Genomic DNA, 25,253 nt, shown 5'->3' with positions numbered 1-25,253 from the left:
CCTCTATTTATTGGATGCCTTCATGACTGTACAATTTGTCACAGGTCTAGGAAATTAATTCAAACGTGTCACTCGCATTTAAGAGGGGCAAGTACAACAAAGTCAAGGTCAAAGTCAAAATAAATCATAACGATGATTCAGCAGATGCTTCATGAATCATCACTCTGTGATATTGATGTAACCAGTGGATGATCTTCATATACATTTCTTGCTATGGGTGACTCGTTATATGGATTCAAATAATCAAATTGCATTTCTGAGAATGCCTTTCATTCTCATGATGGGGGAGGGGGGAAAAATGATCAAATTCATTCACTCAATGTCCTTACCAATAAAGGGAAACTTCATTACAGGAGGAAGGTAAATTGTGCGTCTTTATTTAAGTAACCAACATGTAAGTCAGCGAAGAGACAATGCAATTTAGAACAGTGTGAGGCCCTAATATGGTATTAAAGGGGCTCCCACTTGTAACCAAAACGAAAAACGTTAAGAGTGTCACATGGTTAAAACATCATGAGGTACTCAATATGGGAGAAATAAATGGTCCGGTTAGATTTTTCCAGGGAAGCTTCCGTCTTCAATCTGCCCATCCCATTTCTCAACCTGAAAGAGAGAACATAATAGGTTGCTATGTGGCACCGTGTAAGAACCGCAGTAGCCTCGGGCTACACTATGGATGCTTCTTGATGGCTCTTTAAATCGCAGACCGCACTGTACTCCCTGAGACTGTGAGCTCTGGAGTGTATCCTTTGAAGAAAGAGTGCAATTCAGCACAAGCGATCAAAGAACCCAAATCTCTATTAAACTACTCCCCGCTCTCCCCCCTTAAACTATGCCTTCTCCAACATCTTTAGAGAAAGAAAATTTAGGAGAGCTCTAATTAGCATGGCACTTGCCAAAAGCACAGCAAGCGTTTGTCTTTTAAAGCCCAGTTTTACCTTGTGTAAATGATGAAATGGAGAACTAAGCAAGCACACAGCCCCAAGCCTAGTCAAAAAACTATAACCTTGCCATCAGCTGTGCATGGATCCCATCATAAGTAAATATAGGTTGGTTAATACGCTCAAAAAACTAACCCTAACTTCAATACCAACAATAATGCAGCTTTTGAGGGCCTTTTCAAGACAGCCAGCAAGGAGATGGGAATATAATTAACTACTAATGACGTAAATCATTAAGCACATTGGTGGAAAACAGGGCACACAAAGGAATACTGTGCTGAATGCAGTGCTGTGGGCACATGTTGTGAGCCCGAGCTGACAAAACCTGTCAGTGCAAAACTCTTGGCTGCTTTACAGGCACACTTCATAGCTGACTGGGAGCCAGCTTCACTGTGGTGTTAATGAACCATATCACCAGCAGTGATTTATTTAACCAGTGTGGTGCCTCTTGTTGCAAACTTGCAGTCATTCGCAGGCATTAACAAGAGTGAAGAGTCACAGGTATTTCCACCAAAGAGCAAGCCATCACCTATCCATTTAACATATTACTAGGCAACTCAATATACAGGCCTAGCTTCTCACCTGAATCGTATAATGGAATTAGTTTAATTTACACAAGGGCGGTTCCAGGGGCTGACCTATTGTGAGTGACATCTCAAGTGACATAAATAAGACCATCTTACCCAGCTCAAGGGGCACAGACTCTTGTAGACCCTCTGGTACCAGCCACATGGAGCTGTGTCTTGGCCTTTGTCTGACAGAGCCTTGTTACACCTGTGGAAATCTGAGAGGGAGAAACAGGGAACAGGGCATCAAGTAAGACCATCTGAATCTCCTTCCATCCCATCAGCAGTGCAAATGAATATCACAGCCAGAGACAAATTCAGCAAACTCTAATGTTTAATTGTAATGACGAAGTAATTATGTCCATGTCCTTGTAAGCAGTGAAGGGTTGGGGAGGGATACACTGTCCACAGGGGATTAGACTGGATTTATAGGACTTGCGTTGCTTATGCATTCCATTCAATATTCATTCACAGCATCAAACAAAGTGAATAAACCAAATGTTTTTTTCTTTCCAGTGATTAATAGTGTACTCTAATTTTTTAGTGTGCTTTTACAAAAAGAGTGAGGATGACACTGAAATCAATCTCAAAAGGATTTTGCATTAGGACGTGACAGCACACACATCACCATCATGAGTCATGACTTTTCCCTTTTTCAGTTGAATTGAAGTTAGATTTAGAAATGCGTTGAAGTATATAAAGCCAACTCGTATAGCCATTTTAATTTCATTTTTAATGTACCACTTCACAATAATTAGTTTGATCATGGATGTTTAAACTTTAACATAAGAATATTGCGCTTGCAATTTGAACCTGGCTGTTTGGTAGTCACATACTTCAGACACCCGATCAATTAATTTAAAGGAGAAATCCGGCGTTTTTTCACGTAGATCTCCGTTTCTCGAGGTCACCAAGTACTGTTGGTACAAAAACCCCTGGAAAACAAGCAGTTTTACCTAGAAACGGAGATCTACAGTATGTGAAAAACCACCGGATTTCTCATTTAACTGACAAGCATGGTGCAAATGCACCTCTCTCATTCTTCTCATCTATTATCTTAGTTGTCAGCACAAACAGAAATGTAAAATGTTTGCACAAGTTGGTGAACACAAGACCTGACTGATAATCTATAAGCCTTGATTTATGACCAGCAACGTATGATGGCTTTAATGGAAGGGAAAGAAAGGGAATGACATGTCTTAAGATCATCAGATAATATCTTATGTCTTAAGAGTCACAAAAAGTGGGCCATCCTATTCAACAACTTTCTCCAGACCTCTTCTGGTTGTGAAATACAAGAACTCCGTGGAGACAATAGGATTGTGTATCATGCATGTAACCTACAAACTTATTTACCAAGATAATTCTGGTAGCAGTTTCGTGTCTGGTTGGTGTTGGGGAAGCGGGCATCAAAGGGTGCCGTCCTGTAGTTCTTGATCTTCTCTTCGATGTGCTCGGCCATATTTGATGCCTTGTTGATTCACACTGCAAGCATAAACAAGCCGTTCATTCACTATGCAAACATGGTCTGTGAAGTTAGTCAAATTTAAAAAAATGAAGTCAGATGTTTAAATAGCAATGTCAGCTGGGTGAGTACCACGAACTAACGTTAAGAGCCATCTACAAATGGCTTGTTTCCAACATACCGGATAGCATAACAACCACCCTGAACCAGTGCCCAGCATCACTGACAGTAGGCTAGCTAGTCAGCTAGCAAGCTGCGTTATTTATTTGACGGGTGAAAACGAGTTATTTTAGTTTACCAACCAATGATGTAATGAATAGGACAGAAGTGCTCGGTAACATTCTCTCTTTCTAAACAGAAATTGACATAGTTGTCAGACTGCCTGATTTGAGTGAACAAGGACCTTCGATAACCTTGTTAGCAAGCTAACAAGCACTTAGCGGAGTCCAGTTTATCTACTGGAGAACTAGCTTATTTCTACAGCTAACCGGTTAGCTAGGCTCGGCGAAAACATTGACTTTGTACATTCAGATAGTTTAATTCAATACTAGCCATATCTGTAACACTCCCAGCAAGTGTTCCTTACTGATTCAGACATCTCATTTTCAAACGCGACAGATTATTGTAAAAAATGTAAAAGATTGTGGTCAACCTTCAGGATGTGTCCTCTCTTCTCCAAATGTCGTCTCGTGAAGAAGTTAGCGCAATGCAACGCAAAGGTTTATGGGATGCCGACGTAGCCGTACGTAAAGGAGCTGATGTGAAGTTGGGCGGGGACGCTTGCGTATGTGGCAAATCTTCAGGCACATCACGGGCAAGTTCGAGGGGCTCAGTGTGTGGTTGTGGCAAGGTGCTTGGTGTGACATCGTAATTTAGAGAGGTTTCCTTTTTAAGGCTAAACAAACAAACACACACACATATTGTTTGACAGCCACCATTTTTGTTAAAAGTGGACAGTAACCAAAAAGAAGGCCAAGGAAGAAACCTTGCTTGAAAGATTTTATGGATGTCTTTATGTTATTGTTTTCTCTCCCACAGCTCCACCTTTACTGTGAAATCAACAGGATGGACAGAACTGAGTTTGTTCTATATTTGTCCCTCTCTGTCACCAAAGGAACCCATTTTTCTACTTCAGCTGAGAGACCATTTCCTCTCAACACTCTTGGTAGGCCTAAAGGATAGACTAAAAATGTGTAAGGAGCCTATATGAGGTTTTATGAAAATCCATAAATGTAACAGTAACTGGCCCCCAAATATATAAAATTGATTGGCTAGAATGATTAATGGATGAATGAATTACAATTCAAATAGTTCCTGCTTTTGAAGTGTGGCTCCAGGAAATGAGGGACCGACATGGGTGACTATACAGAGCCCCAGCTGGACAGCTTCCGCACAGATTTACTGGAGCAAATGTTTTGCTGGACAATCACTCTGTGAAAATCTTCTGTAACACTTGGAGCCATATGGAGCTTTCGTATGTTTGCAAAAACGAAACAGAAAGAAGACATCTGATGCAAAGGAGCATTCAGCCTTATGGTACCATTTATTTGTGTGAGAATCTACAGGCAAGTTGCAACTTGAAGTTGAAATTGAAATTATTCACTTTGAATATTGTCTGAACGCAAAAATAAGTGAATTTTGAATTTCTTTTGAACAGTAAGTTTAGAAACAAAGCAGTTTGGAAGAAGCAGTTTGGGAAGTCCAACTCCCAGGGTAAGGTACCTCCAAGTGACAAAGGCGAGGCAAAATTACTTCATAAAAAAAGGGGAGAGGGTGGAATGACAGAGAGAAAGATGGACAGATCCACACAGTCATAGCCATTTATTGCTATGCAACAGTAGAGAAGCAATAACCAAGGGGATACATGTTTTGTGATTTGTTTAGGCATAATTGTGAATAAACTGTGCCACATTTTATTTCTTTCACAGGGAAGTGTTTCTCTTCTTTCTTATTTCCTGTTACAATCTTCCTGTTGTAGATGGGGTCAAAGGTCACAGATGTCCCTCTAAGTGCAACTTCCTGTCCAGCCATGTTGTCTTCCTTTTCCTTGTCAGTACTTCTAAACTAGTGAACACTTTATTATTGTACCATGCTATTACAACCTCTCATAGCATCATTAGTGTACTTAGTACATTAGTGTACTACTGTGTCATCTGTCATTTGCACAAAAGGCAGAGGAGTCTCACCTTAAAATTCCCATGTACAGTTATTCCCATAGCCACTCATTTGGTCAATGAATCTAAAGCGCATTACTCTTTGTTAATTAAATGTCTGTCCCAGTTAATAGGCCTCTTCTCATCCTTACCCCCTTTTGTGTATCCAAATTTCCTTTGTTGTTCAGTATTAGGCAATCTGACCATCTGTTCTGAACAATACACATCAGATTAACTTCGACTTTCATTATCTGTGTTCGTATATAGGTATAAATGTACAACAGTGATTAGGGGTTGTAGTGTGTACGGCAACATACGCTGTCTCCCATTTTAGTCAACTCTCCAGTCCTCTCTCTCCCTTTTTCTCTCTCCCTCTCTCTCTCAGGATATAGGTGTTGTCCAGTGAGAAGGAAGGAAATTCTGTCACTAAGAACAATGGGTTTGCTTCTCTATCTATAGACACAGAGTGAGAGAGAGAAAGAAAAAGTGGGAGAAGGCAAAAGAAAGTTAAGTTGTTAGAAGAGGCTGGTGAAGAAAGGACAGCAGAAGATGATCGCAATGTAAAAAATTCAGAAAAGGTTATACACTGAGGTATAGATGAGAAAAAGTCATGCAATTGACGGGCCATGATTTTCACAATGGAATATAATCCTGATTCTGGAGAAAGAAGAAGTAATATACAGTAGATTGTGAAACGACTTGAGAAAGCTGGAATACCAGACACATCTGTGCAGAAGAGCAGCAACTGAAAAAACAAGAAGTTACTGTAAGTGAGTCTGACAAGATTTGCCATAGTAATAAGTCAGTGTGTAATTTGATATTTATATTGTAAGCGCTTTACCCTCTGTATTCTGAAACAAAATGTTTTATGTTGTTGATTCTGGCTTCTGCACTATATTTGCCTCGACTGTATCAATTATCATCATGCTGTATGGTCTGTGTGTATTGATATAACTTTTGTATTTTGACCTTTACCACGTGAACCTTGATAATAACAGAGAGGCCGGGTTAAAAGAGTAAGAGGCTGAGATCTCTTGTACAAAGTGCTGAATAAGACTTTAAGTGAGTTAAAAATATGATGCTCACTTCGCTGAAGCAGGGAGAGACAGCATGACCTGTGGCTTGCTCTGTTTTGGGATTTCCCCTCAGACTTGGGGCCAGAGAGGGACAGTGTGAGGGTGTGGATTGAAAAATAACATGAAATATTACTACAATATGCAAGTAGAATTGTATGGTTTGTGCTCAGATTTAAACAAACAAAATACATCAGCAAAATTTCAGCCCTGTGGACTGCACCGCTAGTTGATAGATATTCCTCTCATCCACCCTGGGTAAACTCACATGACGTCTATGTGACCTGGGAGACTTTGTTTAGCCCAGCCTTTCCACAGCCAGAGGGACTGTTTTTAATTATTTGCTGCAGAAACAAATTTTTGCAATCCTCTCAGTAATATGCATTTGTCACTAAATGCGAAAGATTTGTCTCTTGTGAGATGTTAGTCATAGCTGACTTGCGTGGAGAGAGACAGAACACAACCTTGCCCTGGTGTCCTGATGACTCAGAATTACATTTTCTTTCGGTCTTCCTGACTGACATCATAACTATGATTCAATTCTCGAAAACTGATTGGAGAGAGAAATATAATTGGATTGAACTGAATGAGATTCAGGACAGACACAAGGGCAATACAACTTCTAAGTTTGGGGAGCCGGCCTTCAACCACAATATCCAAGACTGAATACGACATTTCTGTTGCTATGTATCTACCCCTCCTTTCCTCCCGCCCCTCCACATCAGCCCCTGTTCCCCCCTTCTCTTTCAGATGGAAGAATCTGGCAGCCCGCGTTTCAGGAAGCTCCATTTCCCAGTGGGCCTGTGGATAAATTCTCCCCGTAAACACTTTGCCAAACTGGGAGCCCGCTGGCCTAGCGCTGCGTCAGTCAAGTCAGTCTTCTCAATGTCCCCTCTGTTCCCTAACACACCACACCCACAGACATCTGCATGTTTTCATTGAAAAATATCGGACATTTCCATAAGAATGCCTGGGTATTCTACAAACAGAGTTACACTAAAAAAATACTTAACGTCCACGAAATGCATTAAGTTTGTTCACAGGGCGTCATAGAATTCGAATGAGATTGTAGAATTTCATTGATAACTCATTTACCAAACCTTGTGCGTATGTAGCAATTACATTTGCCAAAGTACCTATGTCAGAGTGTAGTGGCGAAATTTGATTAGAGTGTTTTCCAATCAAATAAAGAAACATGACACAGCCGATTGAGAGTGATACTGACGGGGATACCAGTAAATAAAGGGTTTGAATGGGTTGAGCACTGTATGTAGATGTTAATGTGAGCGTCTTAGTATGCCTGTAATACAAAGCTCAGGAAATGTAACACTGAGTGAAACTCCCTGCATGTGTATGTTTGTGTGCATGTGTGTGTGTGTGTGTGTGTGTGTGTGTGTGTGTGTGTGTTTGTGTGTATCTTAATGCCATCCTCTTTGTGTTGCTCTTCCAGATCCAACACTAGCTCGGACGCTGCCTCCCTCCATGAGGCTTCCTCTATTCCCTCCTCTGCCCTGTCCGTCTCCACGCCCTCCCTGGCTGCCCCCTCCCCGTGCCCGTCTCCTTCCCCCGCATTCATGAGGCCCCGTCCTGCTGCCCCTCAGTCCCGCACCAAGCGCCTGTCCCACCTCTTCCTGAGGGGACGCTCCAACAGCGACCGGGACCGGGCTGTAGGGGACCGCGAGAGGGAGCTGTGGGCACATTCTGCCGCCCCCTCCACCCATCACTACTTACCCCCGGCCACGTCCACTGCTCCTGGACTCATTAAGATCTACGGGGACGCTCTGTCCAGTGGTGCCAACTATCGCAGTCTACTGGCCAACATCCACTCCACTGCCAGGCAGCTTATTGCACAGGTCATTACCCGCTACACTGAGAGAGAGAGGGACACTGAAATTGATGACTCAGGTAAGACAAGTAGGCTGCCCACTTCCTACAACCACATGGTTCGGATGAAGGGTAATGTTCACACTAATCAACTCTTGTTCATACTGACTATTGAACTCACTATTGGATATTGGAATAATTGGACATAAGAATCAAACTAATCACCTTAATTCGCATTTGGACACAACAATTCTAAGAACACAGTTCTAACTGCAGAGGCTACCCCTAGAAATTCCCTAGGGCTTTTATTCTATTTGCATTCGCACACAGTAGGTAGCCCAGTTATTGCATGAACATAAAGTAATGAAACTGACAGCATTGCTATTTAGTTACTAGCTACTGTAGTTTAAAGTTTATTGACATACTAGAAGTTCATCAGGAAGCAAATTTAAACAGAAGCTTTTAGATTTTAAAAATGGCACTTCTGCTGCCTTGGCCGCACATCATTCATGGTTCCTGCACAGGGAAAAGACCCTATCCCAAAGTAGTAGCTCAAATAGTTATAGGAGCTGTGGCAGAGGAACTCTTTAATTTCCAGTTCCATGCTATCTGAATGCGCAAAAAAAGGGGATCTAGGAACATGTTCTAGTATCTGCAAAAGGTCTCGACAGTGCGAAAGGGCCTTTACACTCAGTTGTAATGTATGACTATGTTTGTCTAGCAATATTATTGAGCGATCAGTGTCATCATTGTTATGCTGCTTCAATGGGGTGTTTATGACATTATGTTGTTGTCCTTGGCTGACTTGCTGTACACAGTATTGAACAATGGCAACAAGAAAGTCCCTCAATGAAAGCCTGAATAGTCTCGCTTCCTCTCACACCTGTTCAGCTCTCCAGAAACATTCCCCTGAGGACTTCCTGTTGTGTGATGTCATTGGAAAGCCCATCCACCAGCCAGATGGAACCTTCCAATGGGAAACCGAGTGTCGAAGGGGTGTGGCCCCCTGGGAATGTCCCTTACTCCTTGTGGACATGTGGCGGCCAAAGGATGGCTTTGAGAGGCGCTTTGAAATCCAGCGACGAGAAGACTATGAAAGGGAGGAGAGGAATAGAGAAGTGGAGAGAGAACGAGATGGAGAGAACTCTCAGGGTAAGATACTACAGAGTCTACACTCACCTACTGTACTGTACTGTAAAATGACACAAAGGCTTTGACTTAAATGACTTAAAGGCTTTGACTCATACCACCACCATAAACAGTATTATCTATCCATGTTTAGTTCGCTGGAGGAGAAGCCGCATGTCCTCTGGGGGTGGACCAGAGGAGAATGAACGAGGCCACCGCGGACGCAACTCGGAACTTAGGAGAAGCATCAGTGACATGAATCTGAGCTTGAGACGTCGCCAAGGCAACAATGCCACGAATGACCCTCGAAGACCAAGCAATGCCCAAAACAGCAGTGCCGGACCCAATGATAGGAAGAACATTATGAGCATGATGATAGCTACAGAGGCCTCAGAGGTGGGTGAAACATAGCGACAAGGAATAAATCACTAGAGTATTTTCTCTATGTTAAAAATAGGATGTTTGTTTCTGGGATCTCCCAAAATAGAATTGTTTGAAAAGGAAAGGCTTTGCTGCACCATGCTGACCATACAAACTCTATCTAAAAAGGTCATGGGTTCGAAGGTGGGGAATGAGGTGGACAGGCGCACCAGAACCGTGGAAGAGGATATCTCCGCCTGTGACCTGGAAGTGATGTCGCAGAGTCTGATCCTCCCGCCCACAGACCGCCCGTATTTCCTGTTGCTGCAAGGCTACGACCAGAGCAAGGCTAGACTTGCGTCCGAGACGCTATCAAACTTGGCACATTACATCATACCTGCATCCCTCTAATCTTCACATACCATCACTGTTTCCCTACCTTTGAGAGAATCTTCCATTCAACATAAAGCACAAAACAGCTATAGAGCCACACAATGCCCAAGCACAACAGCACAGAGAGCCTGTGTCTATCCCTGGCCACCATGCACAATGACCTCACTCACGATTCGATTGTAAAAAACTGTAACACACTTCATTCCTTATCTCCATGCATTTTTATTCAACTTAAGATTGGAGATTTGCTGATTTCCGCAACCGCTACAGGCAAGATAACAGACGACTCTCTTCCTCTACCTCCATCTCTAAACTCTCTATCTATGTGTCTGTTTTTCCTCCTTGTTATTTTTTTCAGGACTTTGTTTTGTACATAATGACCGGGCACACACACGTCTTTGGGAGGAAGCCAACCCCGCGAGAGCGGGAGAAGGACAGAGAGAGGGAGAGGAAGGGGAAGAGGCCCCTGAAAGTGGACACATTCCTCTCGGCCCCTGACCTCCTTGTCCGACATTTGCTGGTCAGGAGAGACTCTGCCGCACCTGAGCACCCTCGTGGACAAGGTAACACACAGAAATAGCATTCTTGCTCGAAACTGTGCTAACAGTTACGTGGTTTAGAAACAGGTAGACCTCCTTGATCCAATCCGGCTTTAAAGGTTGCCACTCCACTAAAAACTACTCTTTTGTCTGTGACAGAAGCCTTAAAGGCAGCCAGAGCAGCAGCTCAGTCCAACAGCTGCTTTCAACACAGTCAACAACCGCATCCTACTAACCATACTTTCACATGGGCATCACAGGGAAAGCACACTCCTGGTTTGAATCACTGGGCGATTGTTCAATGTGTCTTGGCTAGGACAAACATCCGCATCTCACTACTTCACCACAGGGGTGCCCCAAGGCTTAGTGCTGGGGCCCATTCTCTTTGGCAAGTACACCACCTCACTGGGCCCGATTATCTGCTCCCATGACTTCTCATATCACTGCTAGGCAGATGATATCCAACTCTGTCGTTCCCTACCTCGGCCCGGATCTTGGATTGTCTCTCTGACATGTCCACATGGACTCCTTAACTCTTGCGCCTTCCAAGGTTACAAGAAACTTGGGTGTCTTTATTGATGACCAGCTGACTATCTCTGATTATGTCACCTTAGTCGCTCTGTCATGCCGTTTCACACTATTCAATATAAGAAAAATGATGCCGCACCTAACCCAACATGCCACCTAGTTTTGTTACATCCTATGGTTATCTCTCACTTTGACAACTGTAATGGCTTTCTAATGGGCTTCCCAGCTTGTGATACTACTACAGATTATCCAGAACACAGTGGCGTGTCTGGTTTTCAATCAACCCAAAAGGGCACACGTTACCCTGCTGTTCATTCAGCTTCACTGGCTATCCTTAGCCACCCACATCAAATTTAACTTACTAATGCTTGCCTACAAAATGATTGCTGTGTCTGGTCTTACTTTTTGAAATGCTCTCATCAAGGCGTATGTTCCCCCTTGGTCGCTGCATTCCTCCAAGGAACATTGTCTGGCACTGTTGTCCCTACACACTCAATCCAGACTATTCTCATTTAATGTTCCCTATTGGTGGAAAGACCTACCAAGTGTTACCAGAGCAGGGATGTCTCTCCCTATATTCAAGAAGCTCTTGAGGACCCAACTCTTCCGAGAATACCTCCTTTCCTAACACATCTAACAACTCAACACACATAACATGCACATACCATGGACTTCCCTTCTTTCTTCGTTCTACTTCATTCTACATCCTCCTTCTTCTACTACTTCACTTTGGATAAAAGCATCTAAATAAAGAAATCAAAATGTATGGGTGCAGAAGAGCTGTAAGAAATGCAGGTCAACTAGAAAAATCGTTGTTTATTGGCTCACAGACCAGGTGCCGGTATATGTGTGATATAGTGAATGTAGCTTATTAGTGACAGGGAATCAATATAGAACTGTGATAGAACTGTCATTCAGTATGTAAGGGGGTGGGGGGGGGGGGGGTATTGAACGCGTCACCATTTGTTTCAGGAAGCAAATTTCAATCGAGGCTATTCACATGAAATTTTTACCAAATATTAGTATTAACTCAGGAAATCCACACATAAAGAAATCCAAACATTGAAGTCCATAAGTAAAGTTTTGTGTTATAAAGTGAAATGACACAGGAAAAAAGTATTGAACACGCTAAGAAAAAGCAGTATACCAAGGCGAGGAATGGCAAGGAACCAGGGAACCAGCTGAAATGTGTAAGTTGTTAGAAAGTAATAATACCTCCTATCTGTGCAAATTAATATAATCTGGGTTAGAACATATTGATGGGCTATAAAGTTTGTATTTGGTATTGTTACCAAATACACACAAGAAACACCTGATGGGTAAAAGCAAAGAGCTCTCCCCAAGACCTTCGCAACCTTATTAGTTGGTTACAGATGTACAGTGTATTTCAAAACTTCAGAATCTTCCAGTGAGCAGCAAGTGGAGGGAACATCACTACATTATCAACCACCCATGCACAGGTGCTCCTTGCAAGATTTCTGTCCAAGGGGTCAGAAGGATAGTCAGAAGAGTAGCCCAAGAAGGACCACTTGTAGAAAGCTCCAAAAAGTCTTGGAGGCAGCAGGTACAATTGTTACAGAGAAAATCAGGTCATGAAAATCATCACCTCTACCCCGCACGAGTCTGTTACTGAAGAAAAACATGTTGAAGCCCATTTAAAGTTTGCTACACAACTTTTGGACAAGCTTATGAAATACTGAAAGAATGTAGTCTGGTCAGACGAGCAAAATTGAACTTTTTGGCTGTCATACTACACACCATGTTTGGAGGAGAAATTACACTGTACATCACCCTAAAAATACCATACCAACCACAAAGTTTGGAGGTTTATCTCATGGTACTAGCAGACTTCATACATTTGAAGGAATGATGAATGGAGCCATCCACCAGGATGATAAGGGTGAGACGTGAGTAGACCTTCCAGCAGGACAACGATCCAAAGCAAAGGAAACTCTCAATTGGTTTCAGAGGAAGGAAATCAAGGCCCTGACCTAAATCCATTTAAACATTTGTGGAAGGAACTAAAGATCAGGATTCACAAGAGGGCCCCCTGGAATATTCAAGATTTAAAGACTGTTTAGAAGAATGGACACAAAATCACACCTGAATACGGTCACTGATTAGTTTCTTCATACAAGAAAATGTATTTTCCACAAAATATTTAAGAAATTTCAGTTGGCACGTTCAATACTTTTTTCCTGTGTCATTCCACTTTATTACACATAACTTTATTTATGGACTTTAATGTTTGGATCTCTTTATATGTGTGGATTTGGATGTGTCGAGTTAATACAAATGTCTGGTGAAAATTTCATGTGAATAGCCTCATTGGAAATAAAAAACGTTGACATGTTCATTACAGATTTCCCCCACTGTACTGTATAGTGGGTGTTATATCACACTTATCTGCAAGTGTGTTGGTATGTAATGTGTGTCATGTAGTCTGCAACAGCACTAACTCCCCACTTCATATTTTCTGGAACCTTCTCAGCACTGGTGCGTCCTTTCCGAGGAGGAGCTGTCACCCACAATGGAGCGCCGCTGTACAGGGAAGCTGTGCTGAAGCCAGGGGATCTGTTGGGACTCGGGGGTCACTTCCTCTTCCTGTACCGTGACCCTCGAGTGACCCCTGCCCCTCCACTTGCTCTACCCCTTCCCTGGCAAGCCGACTCATCTGCTTCCTGCGGCCCTGGAGCCATGGTGGACCGACAGGAAATGCTGAGGCAGTATCTGGGCTCAGCCGAGGCCTTGCTGAGATTCCAGCCCAGACATGCAGATGCACTGCTACAGGTGAGTGGCGAAACAAGTGAACGTTGTTACTGAAAGAGCCCTACTTTCAGCTCACACTGGCACTGATAAGCCCTCCAAACAACTGAGCATTGTTACATGAGAATGAATGCCTTCAGTGATCACTTTAGGTGACTGTTATTTCCAGGGAATTACAGGAACGAGTGTTGAATTAAAAGGGCATTGCCAAATCCATGCCATGCATAGCTAGCAGGCTGCAGCTGATAAAAAGATAAAAGGCTGTTTCAGATCAGACCTGCAGCTAAAACTGTTCTTGCTTGACATTAAACTCTGTAATCATTTGACATGTTTGAAAAAAAGGCAGGGCCTTTCCACTTGTACCTTCCTATTAGGCAAGCTTGATCAGGTTTGGATGAGAATATTTAACCAGAATTAAATACAGTAATTTAACCACAGATAAACACTGGAAGTGCATCTGAGACAGAAAATGAGAGTTAACCAGATAGATAGATAGATAGATAGATAGATAGATAGATAGATACTTTATTGATCCCCAGGGGAAATTCAGGTGTACACTAATACCAGAAAGATGCACATATTCAATGCAACAGTCAAGGATAATGTGTCACAGCAAACTCTTTTCGGGCCCAACCTTTTCCTTCAGGAGATCATCTCTAAGAACTCTTCCCCTGACTCAGGAGGTGGCGCTCTTGCTCCTGCCTACCTCCTGTCGGTCATGATTGATTATGCCTCTAAACACCTGGACCCTGCCCTCACGCCCCAGCTGTTATTAAAGGCGGCCACCCACATCAAAGGCATTGTGTGGGTGAGTGGAAACTTTTGGATGTCGCCGTAGATCCGGAACATGATATCTCTAATTACTTAATACAACAAATTTAAGAAAACAAGCATATCTTCAAACATTTGGCAGAGGTGGTTATTCTTTGACCATCATTGAGCCAGGTAAAGCTGCAATTATGTGGAAAATGAGATAGGAATAAGGCAAAGGTCACCCATAAAGACACGCCTGTACTGGTTAAACATCTCTTGGACCACATTTCATGTAACTCTGAAGCATTGCATGCTGATGGTCAAGTCAAGTGGGCATTTTGTTTTTGTTTTTAACAGCAGTCTTTTTCAAAACGCCATTCATTAAGAGGAGGCTAAATGTGATGCTTTCCAGCACTACAGTGCATGTGCAAAAATATCTCACCATACTGTAGGGTAAACAGTTGCTTTTCTTACAAAAACAAGGCACTAATTGGTAAGAATGTAGTTGCAGCAGAACAGAAGACAAAGACCTTGTCTAAGGAAAATGTGATCATATTCAGATTTGTGATTTTTGCAGTTTTTTGTGCTCCCTGAAATTTGTTTTGTAGCACAAGCCAAAGCGATTGCAAGTAATACATTTATTGAAATATGTATGCAGACATGTTCTTAATACTCCCTTGTTGAGCAAAGGGAATGCTGTCAATGTGTTGCCAGGAGATGTAATGGAGACAGAACCGTTTGGAGTTTACATAAACATGTTAGATCAGATGATGGATTCGTTTATGAGCTGTTGATGTTTTTCTTGCCCCCCTGAAATGGTCTGCTGTCTGTAAATGCTGTGCTCTGAGATCCAGCTTTAGAATCAGCAGTAGCTCCAGACAAATGGGTTTTCACTGGAATTTTGCTTGAGTTTGTAAACAGAGGTAGAGACTGATGTCATTTCCACTCCTTCGGAAAATGTGCTGTCATTGTCCGGATGAATCAGTCAGACATTCCCTCCGTCATTCAGCTGAATGTGGTCTAATCTCTCGCTCCCCCCTCTCCCTGATTTCTTTACTCTTTTCAGGACAACATAAAAGAATTTGGGGACAAGCATCCCACACAAAAGTAAGAACATTTTTGTGGTTCTTGAATCTTGACAGTTTTTATAGTATTCAGTTGCATTTTGGTTTCAGAGTTTTTAATTTACATAATGTGCTTTCTGGATGGAGACAGCATAAGTTTGCATGATCTATCTGTGTTTTCCTCTCATTTCTGTATGAAGCTGTATACCATAATCGATTTTATAGAACAAGAATAGCATGCTGTCATTGCTTAATTTTAAGAGAAGAATTCTAGTGTGGGTATAATCTATGAAATATAACATAGGCACAAGAAATGTTTAGGTATTCTTAATTACACGTAATATAGCCTATATTACATGTGTATGGTAGTTTACCAAATATGTGACCTTGAGCGTTGTTAAATCCCAGCCCCACAGATTCAAATGGTGACCTAAGCCCCCCCAGTGTGCAGCAGCTAGCAACAGACCTCCGCCCTCTGATGTTCTGGATGTCAAACGCCACTGAGCTCCTCAACTTCTTTCAGGTCAAGGTCGAGGCAATGGAGAAAGAGTGGGAGTTTGAGGGTGAGCATGGACCTTTTCCTCAGAAAACAAACAAAAAAAAACATGCTTATTCAAAACATCATGTCCCAATGAAAACATTCGCTATCCCAAAACTCTCTGTCTCATTTCCATTGTTTTGTCTATCCTGGTTCCTATCGTCTTGTATACTCCTCTGCTTTGAACTTTACACCTAAACATTAGACAAAACAAGTAACTGGCGAATACAAACAAAAAACGCTACCGACTGTTTATTTGATATCAATAATCGGTCTGCATTAGCACTGTGTGTATTTTACATCGTGAGATTTAAATGAAAATGACACATGAGTCTGCTTGATTAAAAATGTTCATGGAATCTGGCAACTAACCTTCAGATACTTAGCATAATATTCCCAAATATTTTGATTCTCTGACGTGCAGCTCCAGGTGACCCTGTTCTAACAGCCGACATGGACACTTGCTCTGAAGCCTTGACACAACTCGATGATGTCATCATGCACACTTTCCAACAGTGTGTTTATCACCTGACAAAGGTGAGAATGCATAAGTACCTGCTGTAGAGAGCAGGCAAAAACAAGCAAAAGAAATTACCATACGCAAAATTTCACCACTCCACATAGTGTGCTAATTTGTATTCGCAAAACAAATGTGTTTTTTGGACAGGCTCTGGTGTACCCTACTGTAACTACGTATTGTGTTTCAAAGCCATTCTTTCCTTTGTGTTCTCTCATCACTCCACCAGACCTTGTACACCCTGTTGCCAGCTTTGCTGGAGACCAACCCTTTCTCCCGAGGAGAGAAAGAGAAGGAGACGGCCAGAACAAAGGAGAGCAAGAGTGGTGAAGGTGAAGCTGAGGGTGGAGGAGGAGGAGGAGGAGAGAGGGAGGACGAGGATGACGTGTCCGCTCTGCCTCCCACCGTCGCTGGACTGGTGGAGGTGTACCGCTGCTCTCTGCAGCTCACGCGGGACGCCTGCCTCTCTCCTCCGCTCACCTCGCAGACCTTTGGCTACCTCTTCTTCTTCACCAACACCTCCCTGCTCAACACCCTGCTGGAGAGAGGTGCCCGGCCACTTGTCATAGACAAAGTGAAAAGTCAAAAGTATTAGGAACTGCAACAATTTTAAACACTGTATAAATGTGTCTTTTATGAAATCTGAAACTTTTTTTTTATGATCTTGTTTGTTAGATGGGCTCTTTTCTTGGTCAAGAGCAGTTCAGATTCGGACCAATCTGGACTTGGTGCTGGACTGGCTGCAAGGCGCTGGTCTGGGTGACATTGCCTCTGAGTTTCTTAAGAAACTGTCAGTCACAGTGAACTTCCTTTGTGTTCCCAAGACACGCCTGATCCAGGTAAAACTAGCACATTTGTGACTTGGTCCAGACTGGGCTGTGTATATGAACATGGCATGTCATTTGACATATACCTTCATGCTCTGTGTAGACATCACCACATGTCTCAAAAACCAGTGGTGTCCCTGAAAGGCAGCATCACATATTAAAACCATAACATTCACTGTCACCATAATGTTTATGGATGGCCTTGTGAAGGTTTTGGTCTTAAATCTTTCCTCTGTCTGATGGGCTCTCTTCTGATCAGTCTTCATGGCCGAGCCTCCTGGAGGACCATACCTTGCTGAGCCCCACCCAGCTCCATCACCTCCTGACCCACTACAAGTTGGGTCCTGCCCGCGCCCCACCTGCTTCCTGGGCCCCACCCCCCGGTACAGAACTCAGTGGAGGTACGTGGTCCCTCACACATCAAGCAACCTTTGAGACTCTTATCCAGCATTCACATTATTTGACTTATTCCCTTAGATATTTTCGAAAGCTTCCTGGATCATCCCCCACTCATCCTCCCAAATGAGACACCACGCCTGGATCTTTCCCAGCCCATCCCGAATCCTGAACTGCAGAAGGAAATGACACGCCTGCGTACTTTCCTGTGGGGGCTTGATCAGGATGAATTGCCAGCCAATCAGAGGACCAGACTGTAGTGACACGGTTATGACAGATGTATGGACTGAACAGAACACCTTATTTGAATATAGATTGCTCAAGCTGAGGGTGGGATAAGGCCTGTGGCTTCCTTTTGTAATTGGTCCTCTGGGGAGATCTGCTGGTGCAGTGCAAAAATCTGTTTCTATTCAGAGAAGTGTTTAATCAGAGCACATTATAACTGACATCTGATACTCATCTTAGTTGAACTGTTGCCTGGATGCAATGGAGACTTGAAAAGTTGAGACCAGGTGGAAGACAACGAAAAGAACAAAACAATCTACAGTGTACATGAGAGGGGGCTTTCTGTAAGGATGAACACCTTCATCATAACAACACACACACACACATACACACACACACACACACATGGTGGGATCACTGTTAATCTGTGAAAAGTCCAGAGGTTGTGGAATAATGGTTCTAAAGATGGAACGTCACATCGGATGCCATGTGCATAATGTTCAGTTGGGTAGCAGGAGATGGCATCATCTGCCAGTGATACTCTTTTTGAGCATTCATTTAGAGCAAATTAATTCTTATTAATAACCACGTGAACCAAATGACCATATCATAACCAGACAATATTCCTTCAAGTTCTTTTGTGTATAACCATGTTTTATACCAATGTATTACACCCCATAGAATATTAATAAAGTTGTGATTTGGAAGACAACTGACTGATCAGATTTTATTTGATGTCAAACCGAATTCCTTGGTAAAAACCATGTTTTTGTCAACTGTGCCAAGTATACATTTCAACACTTAACCCTGTGATTCTCCTTACAAACACTGGGTGGCGTGAATGCTATGGCCATTGGTGAGTGTTCGGTGTATGGACATTGATTTATTTAAATCTTTCGCAAGTATATCTATTCACTTTAAATTTATGAGAGCCACTGTTGTTCTGCCAAGAATAGCAGTCTGGGACCTAATGAGCACACTCTGTTTTGCGCTCTCCTCCTATCTGTCTTTGTTTTGGATCAGACTGCAGGTTGTGATGGTAAGATAGGGGGAGAGCGGTGTCCTCACAGCTGTCATTTAAAGAGCACCCACCTGTTTGAATATCCTTGTACAAAATGAAGACAACCTGTGGATTATCAAATGGAATACTCTGGCCAAGTTGACAATGTTGGGTCACCACGTCGCATTATGTCAATGCCATCACAACATGCGAAATTCGAGGTAACATTATCTCGGATATTGGGTATTGTCATCAGTCTAGTTGTCATGTAAACTGAGATGACCTTGACCTCAACAGACACGACAGCTGTGCACGAAAAAGGCCATGTATGCTGTTTTATGTGTGTGTGTGTGTGTGTGTGTTGCAAGAGACCGTTCGTGATCACCCGGATGCCCGTATTTGAGGCTTTGATTTGTTTGGTCCGAAAATCCCACGTTTTGTACTGACGTCATTCTCCAGCAAGTTCAGCTCTTGTGCGTTTTTTCCTGCTTAAGATTTGGCGGCTTTCCAGATGTCTTCCTCTCTTCCGGACAATTGCTCCTGCTTAACTACGCGATTACGGTAAGAAGGCATCCCATGAGAGCCTCTTGCATCATTCGGGCACCTATCCGTCCAGACGTCCCTCTGTCCCCTCAAACACACGAGTCAACTGGGGGTATGAATCACCATTTCACTCTCTTTGTGGTCGAACTTTCATCAATTAAGTGACTGTGATATCCGATTTAAAATGTCTTGTGGTTTGTGAGTGAGAGTAGCCATGGGCTATTTTGAATTTGTCAGCCAAACGTCATAACTTGCATTGATTATTCCCAGCTGTGTACCCCCCTCTGAGAACGGTAAAGATGAACTTCGGTTTAACAGAGGCACAGTAGCAGCATTGTAATGGTTTTTTAATGTGTCTGTTTTAGGAGCAGTACAGCCAACCTTTACAATCTGTCACTGTCAGTCGGCCACTGTTAACGAGTAATGTCTGTCTGCAACATCATAAAGACATACACATGGACAGATTTGCACCCTTCAAGTAGCAGGGTTTTTTTCCCTGTTGCACCATCGTTTCTTACAAACCCACTTACTTTCCCAGGTGCAAATTCTGCCACCTGCTATGGTGTGTCTGTAATTAGGACCTCACAGTTATTATTTTTTTTAGAGAGGGGGGGCACTCTGAAGACAATGAGCTGGTTATTCTCTCTGTCATCTCCCTCTGTCTTTTTTTCTCCATGTCTCAAGTAATGAAAGATTCTTCCCCGCTTCAAAGGCAGCGGGCTTCCTACAAAACAGCTGAGTCAGAAAAGTGTGTGCGCAGAAGAGTGTGTGCATGTGTGTGTGTGTGTGTGTGTGTGTGTGTATAAGTGATTGCATGTGTGTTGACTTAGTGAAGGACGCAATTGGGGCCTACTGTGGTAATCTCCTTACAGGTTGCTCTTGCCTGATCTCTACAGGCCTGCTGTTCACGGGGTTTCCCCTGTGCCACTTACCCATTAAAAATAAACTCCTGCTTGCCTGCTTTTAGGCTGAACTACTAACCACTCACTCCAGCACTTGCCGGAGAGAAAAAAATCACTTTGAAGAGTGGCCCTTCAGGCTTAAGATTGGACCACCTGAAAATGAGTTCATTACAGCCATAAAGGGTCATGACACTGTGCCCCTTTTTTTGGGGGGGGGGCACTTTGTTTCATTTCTACCCACCGGAACTCTCCGGTAATAACCTGGACTGGAACCCCCCCCCCCCCACCACCACTCTTGATTTCTTGGTAATGCCTGGTAAGCCCAAATCCAGGATTTCAACATAAGAAATGTGGACCATGTGGTTTCCCTGTGAAACGGCATCAATAAACACTTTGGGTGAATGACAATTACTCATTTTTCACCCATTGATTCCCGTTTAGTCAACATTGCATCAAAACCTCACAGCACCTACTGTGTTTGCACATTCCACACTTTTTACCAGAACACTTCATGTCCTAAATGGATGGCAGACTTTTATTGGATGAAAAACATGTGACTCTGATTAATTTTATGAGAGTATGGTCATCTAAGACAGTGGTGGTAGCTGAACAAGGGTGAAGTCCTCATCAAGGGTAATTTTTGGCAGCGGTAAAGCTTACTTATGTCCTATAGTAATGTGTTTTCAGCAGTAATGATGTCTTAGTAAGGGTAATTTGAGTAAATACTGAAAAGGAAGAGAAATACATTAAATCAGCAACGGTGTCATTGTGACTAGTAGTTTAGTAACACTACAGTTTGACTCAAAACCTGTCTAAAGTATGTAACTACTAAAAAAAACTGGAAATAAGTAAGAAAATGTTAGACTGGAATGTCCTGACTAAGCAATTATAGAGTCATTACTCATTAGTCATTTTATTGCAACACTGACAAACCCAAGCTACTGGGGGTTGACAGTGAGTGTGAATTGCATACCAAGTAGTTAATTTGCCTGTGGGAATGCCAGATACCTCAAACTAAACTTTATTCATTTTTTTTGCTACAGAGTACAAATACCTCCTTGGGCTGGAATGATCAAGCTTGATAAACCTCTTGACACAATTTGATTCCACACCCCAACCGTGCCTGTCAGGATCAGACATGGGGTTTTTCTCCAGCTTTTAGTTCTTTTTTAAACTGAAAGGGGTGTTGGCCTTTGTAGTTGTCATGCCATTGCCTTCAATAATATCTAGTGTTGCCAGTACATGGTCATCAATCTTCACTTGGCCTGTGAAGAGCGTCTTGCCCTTGTGGATCTGAGGGACAGCTCTGGTTGGGTCAGTCAGTCTGCTGGCCCTTGGCTCTTCTCTAACAGTGAGCAGATGCCAGCAGGCTGCATCACATGTGACTTCAAACAGTGTGGTCAGTCAGACCCAGGTGCCGTGGGTTTCCTGCCCTGGCGTAGTCTATGTCTGTGTGTGTTTCCTGTGTGTGTGTGTGTGTGTGTGTGTGTGTAGCACATATGCGTATAACTGAGTCAATGAAGGTGCATGTGTTTCTATTCTTGTGTATGTGTTTGTCTATTTAAGTTATGTCTCTGTGTGTAGGCATTTGCATGCAAAGTATACCAACGTGTATTTGTACTTCACCATTTATATATTCGGGATTATGTTTACGAAAGTGTTACCCTCTGTGTGTGTGTCTGTGTGTGCATGTGTGTGTGTGTGTGTGTGTGTGTTTGTGTCTGTCTGTGCATGTGTGTGGACATGTGTGTGTGTGTGTGTGTGTTTGGGGTTAGACGCGGGGCGAGAGAAACACCCAGGCAGTCCCTAGGGACAGATTCACTTTCTCCTCAGTCCAGGCCGATTACGTCACCGAAGCACAGCTTATAAAAGAGCCCTGTGATGTCATATTAGCCAGTCTGAGGCTGCCCTGTGTTAGCAGGGTTACTGGGGTTAGCCTCTAAGCCTCAGAGACGGTCTCTCCCTCTCTCTCTCTCCCTCTCTCTCTGTCGTCCTCTCTCACTCCATCTCTCCTCTCTGACCGTCTTGGTCTCCCCCCCCCCCCATTTTTTTGGTGCACTTTTTCTCTTCTGGGTTTTGCCTCGCCCTGAGCTTTAGCGATGGATTTGGGTTTGGTGGTCTTTTCCAAAATGTCTCCCCCTCCTTGCCCTCCTCCCTGCCGGCCACCCTCCCTCCCTCCCTCCCTCTTGCCGTCCAGCACTTCTTTCTCAGGTTGAGCGCGATGTGGGCTGGGCCCTTATTCCGACAGACCCAGGTTTTCTGTTGGAGTCTTGTTCCGTTTTGCGTCATGATGTTGACTGAGTGGACCCCACACTTAACGCTGCAAGGCCCAGGCCCAGGCTCAGTAACACTGCCCCATGTTTTCAGCTGTAATCTGATGGCAGTGTTTATTTTATGTAGTCTTCTTTGAAGGCACAGAAAAAGTCTTTGGGCTTTTTGTTTCAGCACTTTCACTGCCAGGTCAGAGGTCCTCAGAGTGGTAATACTCAGGAAGAATAATATTTGCTCTCGTATTCACTCCAAACAGGGTTTTTTCCATATTAGTGTCAAAAAGTCTCCCTCTCTCCCTCTCTCTCTCTCTCTCTCTCTCCCTCTCCCCCTCTGCCTCCCCCCCCCCATACCCTTGTTGCCTTTTTGCTTTTAGGTCTGGGTACAGTTACTACACCTTGAAACAGATTTTGTTCCAAAGCCAGCCAACTTTGTTGATGGAGTGGCTTCTGGTGGCTACCTCTGCCCTAGTGTGCAAACTACCCATCATGCCTTGCCTCCCCCCGTTGTCGCCTGTATACCCACATCCCACGATTACAGCCCTTACTCAGAGACACACAACCACATGTGCGCATGCACAAACACACGCACGCACGCACACACAGACACACACACACACACACACACACGCACGCACACACACACACACACAGACACAGACACACACACACATACACACACGCACACACACACACACATATCCCTTCACACTTTTCCCCCCTTATTCTTTGTTTCTGTGTAATTTAGTAAATGGTACAGTGTGCTCAGGTTCTCCTCCTCTTTGCTTTACACTAAGAGGGAGATGTTTATCTTTAATCACACATCATAAATCTTGCCTCTTTGTAGGTGCGTTTCTCATATTGCTTCAAGATATCACTTGCATTTTATATATCCTATTCAAAAGAGGCCTTTGTGTTTTAATTGTTTTATGGCATGGAAATAGTTCTGACATCATTAGGCTAGGCTTGTGTATGATACACGCCTCAGCAGCTAAATTACAGTCTGTCATTGCACGTCACACATAAATCTCACATCCTTTAGGGGGGGAAATTGCAGTGTTCTGTCAACATCAGTGGCTGGTGTACAGAGGCATTAGAAACACTATTCATCTCTAAGTAGAGTATGACACATCAAATTTTTTTTCCCCCTCCCCATTCAGTTGGGCAATATTGCATTATCAGAGGGGTGAGCGTGTAGCCTCCAGGCCCTGGGAGACCTGGCCATGGGCCAACAGTAAGTTTACACAGAGTTAACACTCGCATGCCGTGATTACAGATGCCGTAGATCGTCGGTTCTGTCCAGCTCGCGTCTCCTCCCATGCCCCCCCCCCCCCCCACCCCAACCTCTGATCTTGTGCAGCCCATATATAGAGAAGATTGATCTCAGTTCCTGCCCCTGCAGAGCCGGCGGGATCTGGCCCCTGTACTGGAGGCATTTGCCTCCGCACAGCCGGTGGCGTTCAAACGGTGATGTAACACCAGGCAACAGGGGAAAACTACCCCGGCGGTCTGGTAATCCAATCTCTCTCGCTCACTCTTGCTCTCTCTCTCCCGCTCGCTCACTCTTGTTCTCTCTCTCTCTCTCTCTCTCTCTGTTTCTTGCTCTGTCTTGCTCTCCCTCCCTCTCTCTAAAATGTTTGCACGCCTTGAAAAACCTCTTTACTGTACGCTTCTCAGCGTGAACACACAAGAAGGGTCAGCGCGAAGCTTTGTGCGCTGATCTGAGGTCAGCCTGTGCACTTGGCAAAAGCCAAACAAAAGGTGCATTAGAGGAGAAGCTCCACTGAGGTCAGTGAGTCACCCGGCATTGGGCCTCGGCGTCAGCCCCGCTGATCCGCTCAGATCAGTGAAGTCATGAGGTGCTCTCATCAGCTCCGTCCTGCTTAACGTCACCTCACGGGATCAAAGCACTATCCCTCAGTGCATGTGCACATACACACGCACACACACACATGCACACACACACACACACACACACACACACATACAAATGTCCACACACAAGCACACACCCATATGCATACCTGCTTTACCTCTTTACCACTTGTCCGCCCACTTTCCTGTCCTCTCCCTCATCTTTCATCTCTCCATAGCTCTCTTTGTTGCTCTGTTTTTTCTTTCATTACTTTGTTCGGGGAAAATCCCTCTATCTATGACTCGGCCATTCCTTACATTCTTACCATTCCTGAGAGGGATAGAGTGATGGAATGGGAGGAAGGAAAGACAGATTGCGGGGGCGCTGTTAATGGAACACAGACATACTGTAGGGGCCAGTGTGAGCGAGTGCACACACACACACACACACACTCACACACACACACACACACATACACACACTCATACACACACAAATGTTGACCTGCGGGGGAAGAGGGGGTTAATGGTGTATGCAAACAGCAAATGCTGATCCTAAAATAGATGAGGATTGACATGATGCGACACATTCCTTTAAGTGATACGAAGTGGAAGACTAATGAGGAGCTAG

The 25,253-nt window shown here is 43.7% G+C and overlaps 2 protein-coding genes across 4 annotated transcripts; one reads left to right on the top strand and one right to left on the bottom strand.

The window, feature by feature from the left end:
* Positions 1-356: 356 nt before the first annotated feature.
* LOC121720600 (cytochrome c oxidase subunit 6B1) lies at positions 357-3,765 on the bottom strand. Its single transcript, XM_042106883.1, has 4 exons — positions 3,625-3,765; positions 2,864-2,992; positions 1,625-1,725; positions 357-603 (listed from the first exon to the last, which is right to left on the bottom strand). The coding sequence occupies exons 2-4, from the start codon at positions 2,967-2,969 to the stop codon at positions 550-552; spliced, it is 261 nt and encodes an 86-aa protein (XP_041962817.1). The 5' UTR covers positions 2,970-2,992; positions 3,625-3,765; the 3' UTR covers positions 357-549.
* Positions 3,004-18,763, top strand: rasip1 (Ras interacting protein 1). 3 transcript variants are annotated; one of them, XM_042106878.1, is made up of 18 exons: positions 3,004-3,096; positions 4,011-5,021; positions 5,511-5,891; positions 6,924-7,070; positions 7,649-8,103; positions 8,914-9,174; positions 9,305-9,546; positions 9,700-9,858; positions 10,262-10,466; positions 13,462-13,760; positions 14,383-14,544; positions 15,556-15,596; positions 15,962-16,116; positions 16,516-16,628; positions 16,838-17,156; positions 17,284-17,447; positions 17,695-17,836; positions 17,913-18,763. In XM_042106878.1, exons 4-18 carry the CDS (start codon positions 6,949-6,951, stop codon positions 18,089-18,091), a joined length of 3,018 nt encoding a protein of 1,005 aa, XP_041962812.1. In that variant the 5' UTR covers positions 3,004-3,096; positions 4,011-5,021; positions 5,511-5,891; positions 6,924-6,948; the 3' UTR covers positions 18,092-18,763. The 3 variants fall into 3 exon arrangements, with proteins under 3 accessions (XP_041962812.1, XP_041962813.1, XP_041962814.1); XM_042106879.1 differs by lacking the exons at positions 3,004-3,096; positions 4,011-5,021 and having other exon boundaries at positions 5,513-5,891; positions 6,949-7,070; XM_042106880.1 differs by lacking the exons at positions 3,004-3,096; positions 4,011-5,021 and having other exon boundaries at positions 5,513-5,895.
* The last annotated feature ends 6,490 nt before the right edge of the window (positions 18,764-25,253 follow it).

Source organism: Alosa sapidissima, chromosome 10 (genome assembly GCF_018492685.1).
Source record: "Alosa sapidissima isolate fAloSap1 chromosome 10, fAloSap1.pri, whole genome shotgun sequence".
Classification (NCBI taxonomy): domain Eukaryota; kingdom Metazoa; phylum Chordata; class Actinopteri; order Clupeiformes; family Clupeidae; genus Alosa; species Alosa sapidissima.
This window is presented reverse-complemented; position numbering and strand designations above follow the sequence as displayed.

What these genes read in the sequence shown, in the direction of transcription:
- LOC121720600 (XM_042106883.1), bottom strand. Translation starts at nt 2,969, where the DNA reads ATGGCCGAGCACATCGAAGAGAAGATCAAGAACTACAGGACGGCACCC. An exon ending in CTGCTACCAGAATTATCTTG is followed by an intron (nt 1,726 to 2,863) that starts GTAAATAAGTTT and finishes TCTCCCTCTCAG; the next exon opens with ATTTCCACAGGTGTAACAAG. An exon ending in GTCTGTGCCCCTTGAGCTGG is followed by an intron (nt 604 to 1,624) that starts GTAAGATGGTCT and finishes TCTCTCTTTCAG; the next exon opens with GTTGAGAAATGGGATGGGCA.
- rasip1 (XM_042106878.1), top strand. Translation starts at nt 6,949, where the DNA reads ATGGAAGAATCTGGCAGCCCGCGTTTCAGGAAGCTCCATTTCCCAGTG. An exon ending in AAGGCTACGACCAGAGCAAG is followed by an intron (nt 9,859 to 10,261) that starts GCTAGACTTGCG and finishes TATTTTTTTCAG; the next exon opens with GACTTTGTTTTGTACATAAT. An exon ending in CGGTACAGAACTCAGTGGAG is followed by an intron (nt 17,837 to 17,912) that starts GTACGTGGTCCC and finishes TTATTCCCTTAG; the next exon opens with ATATTTTCGAAAGCTTCCTG.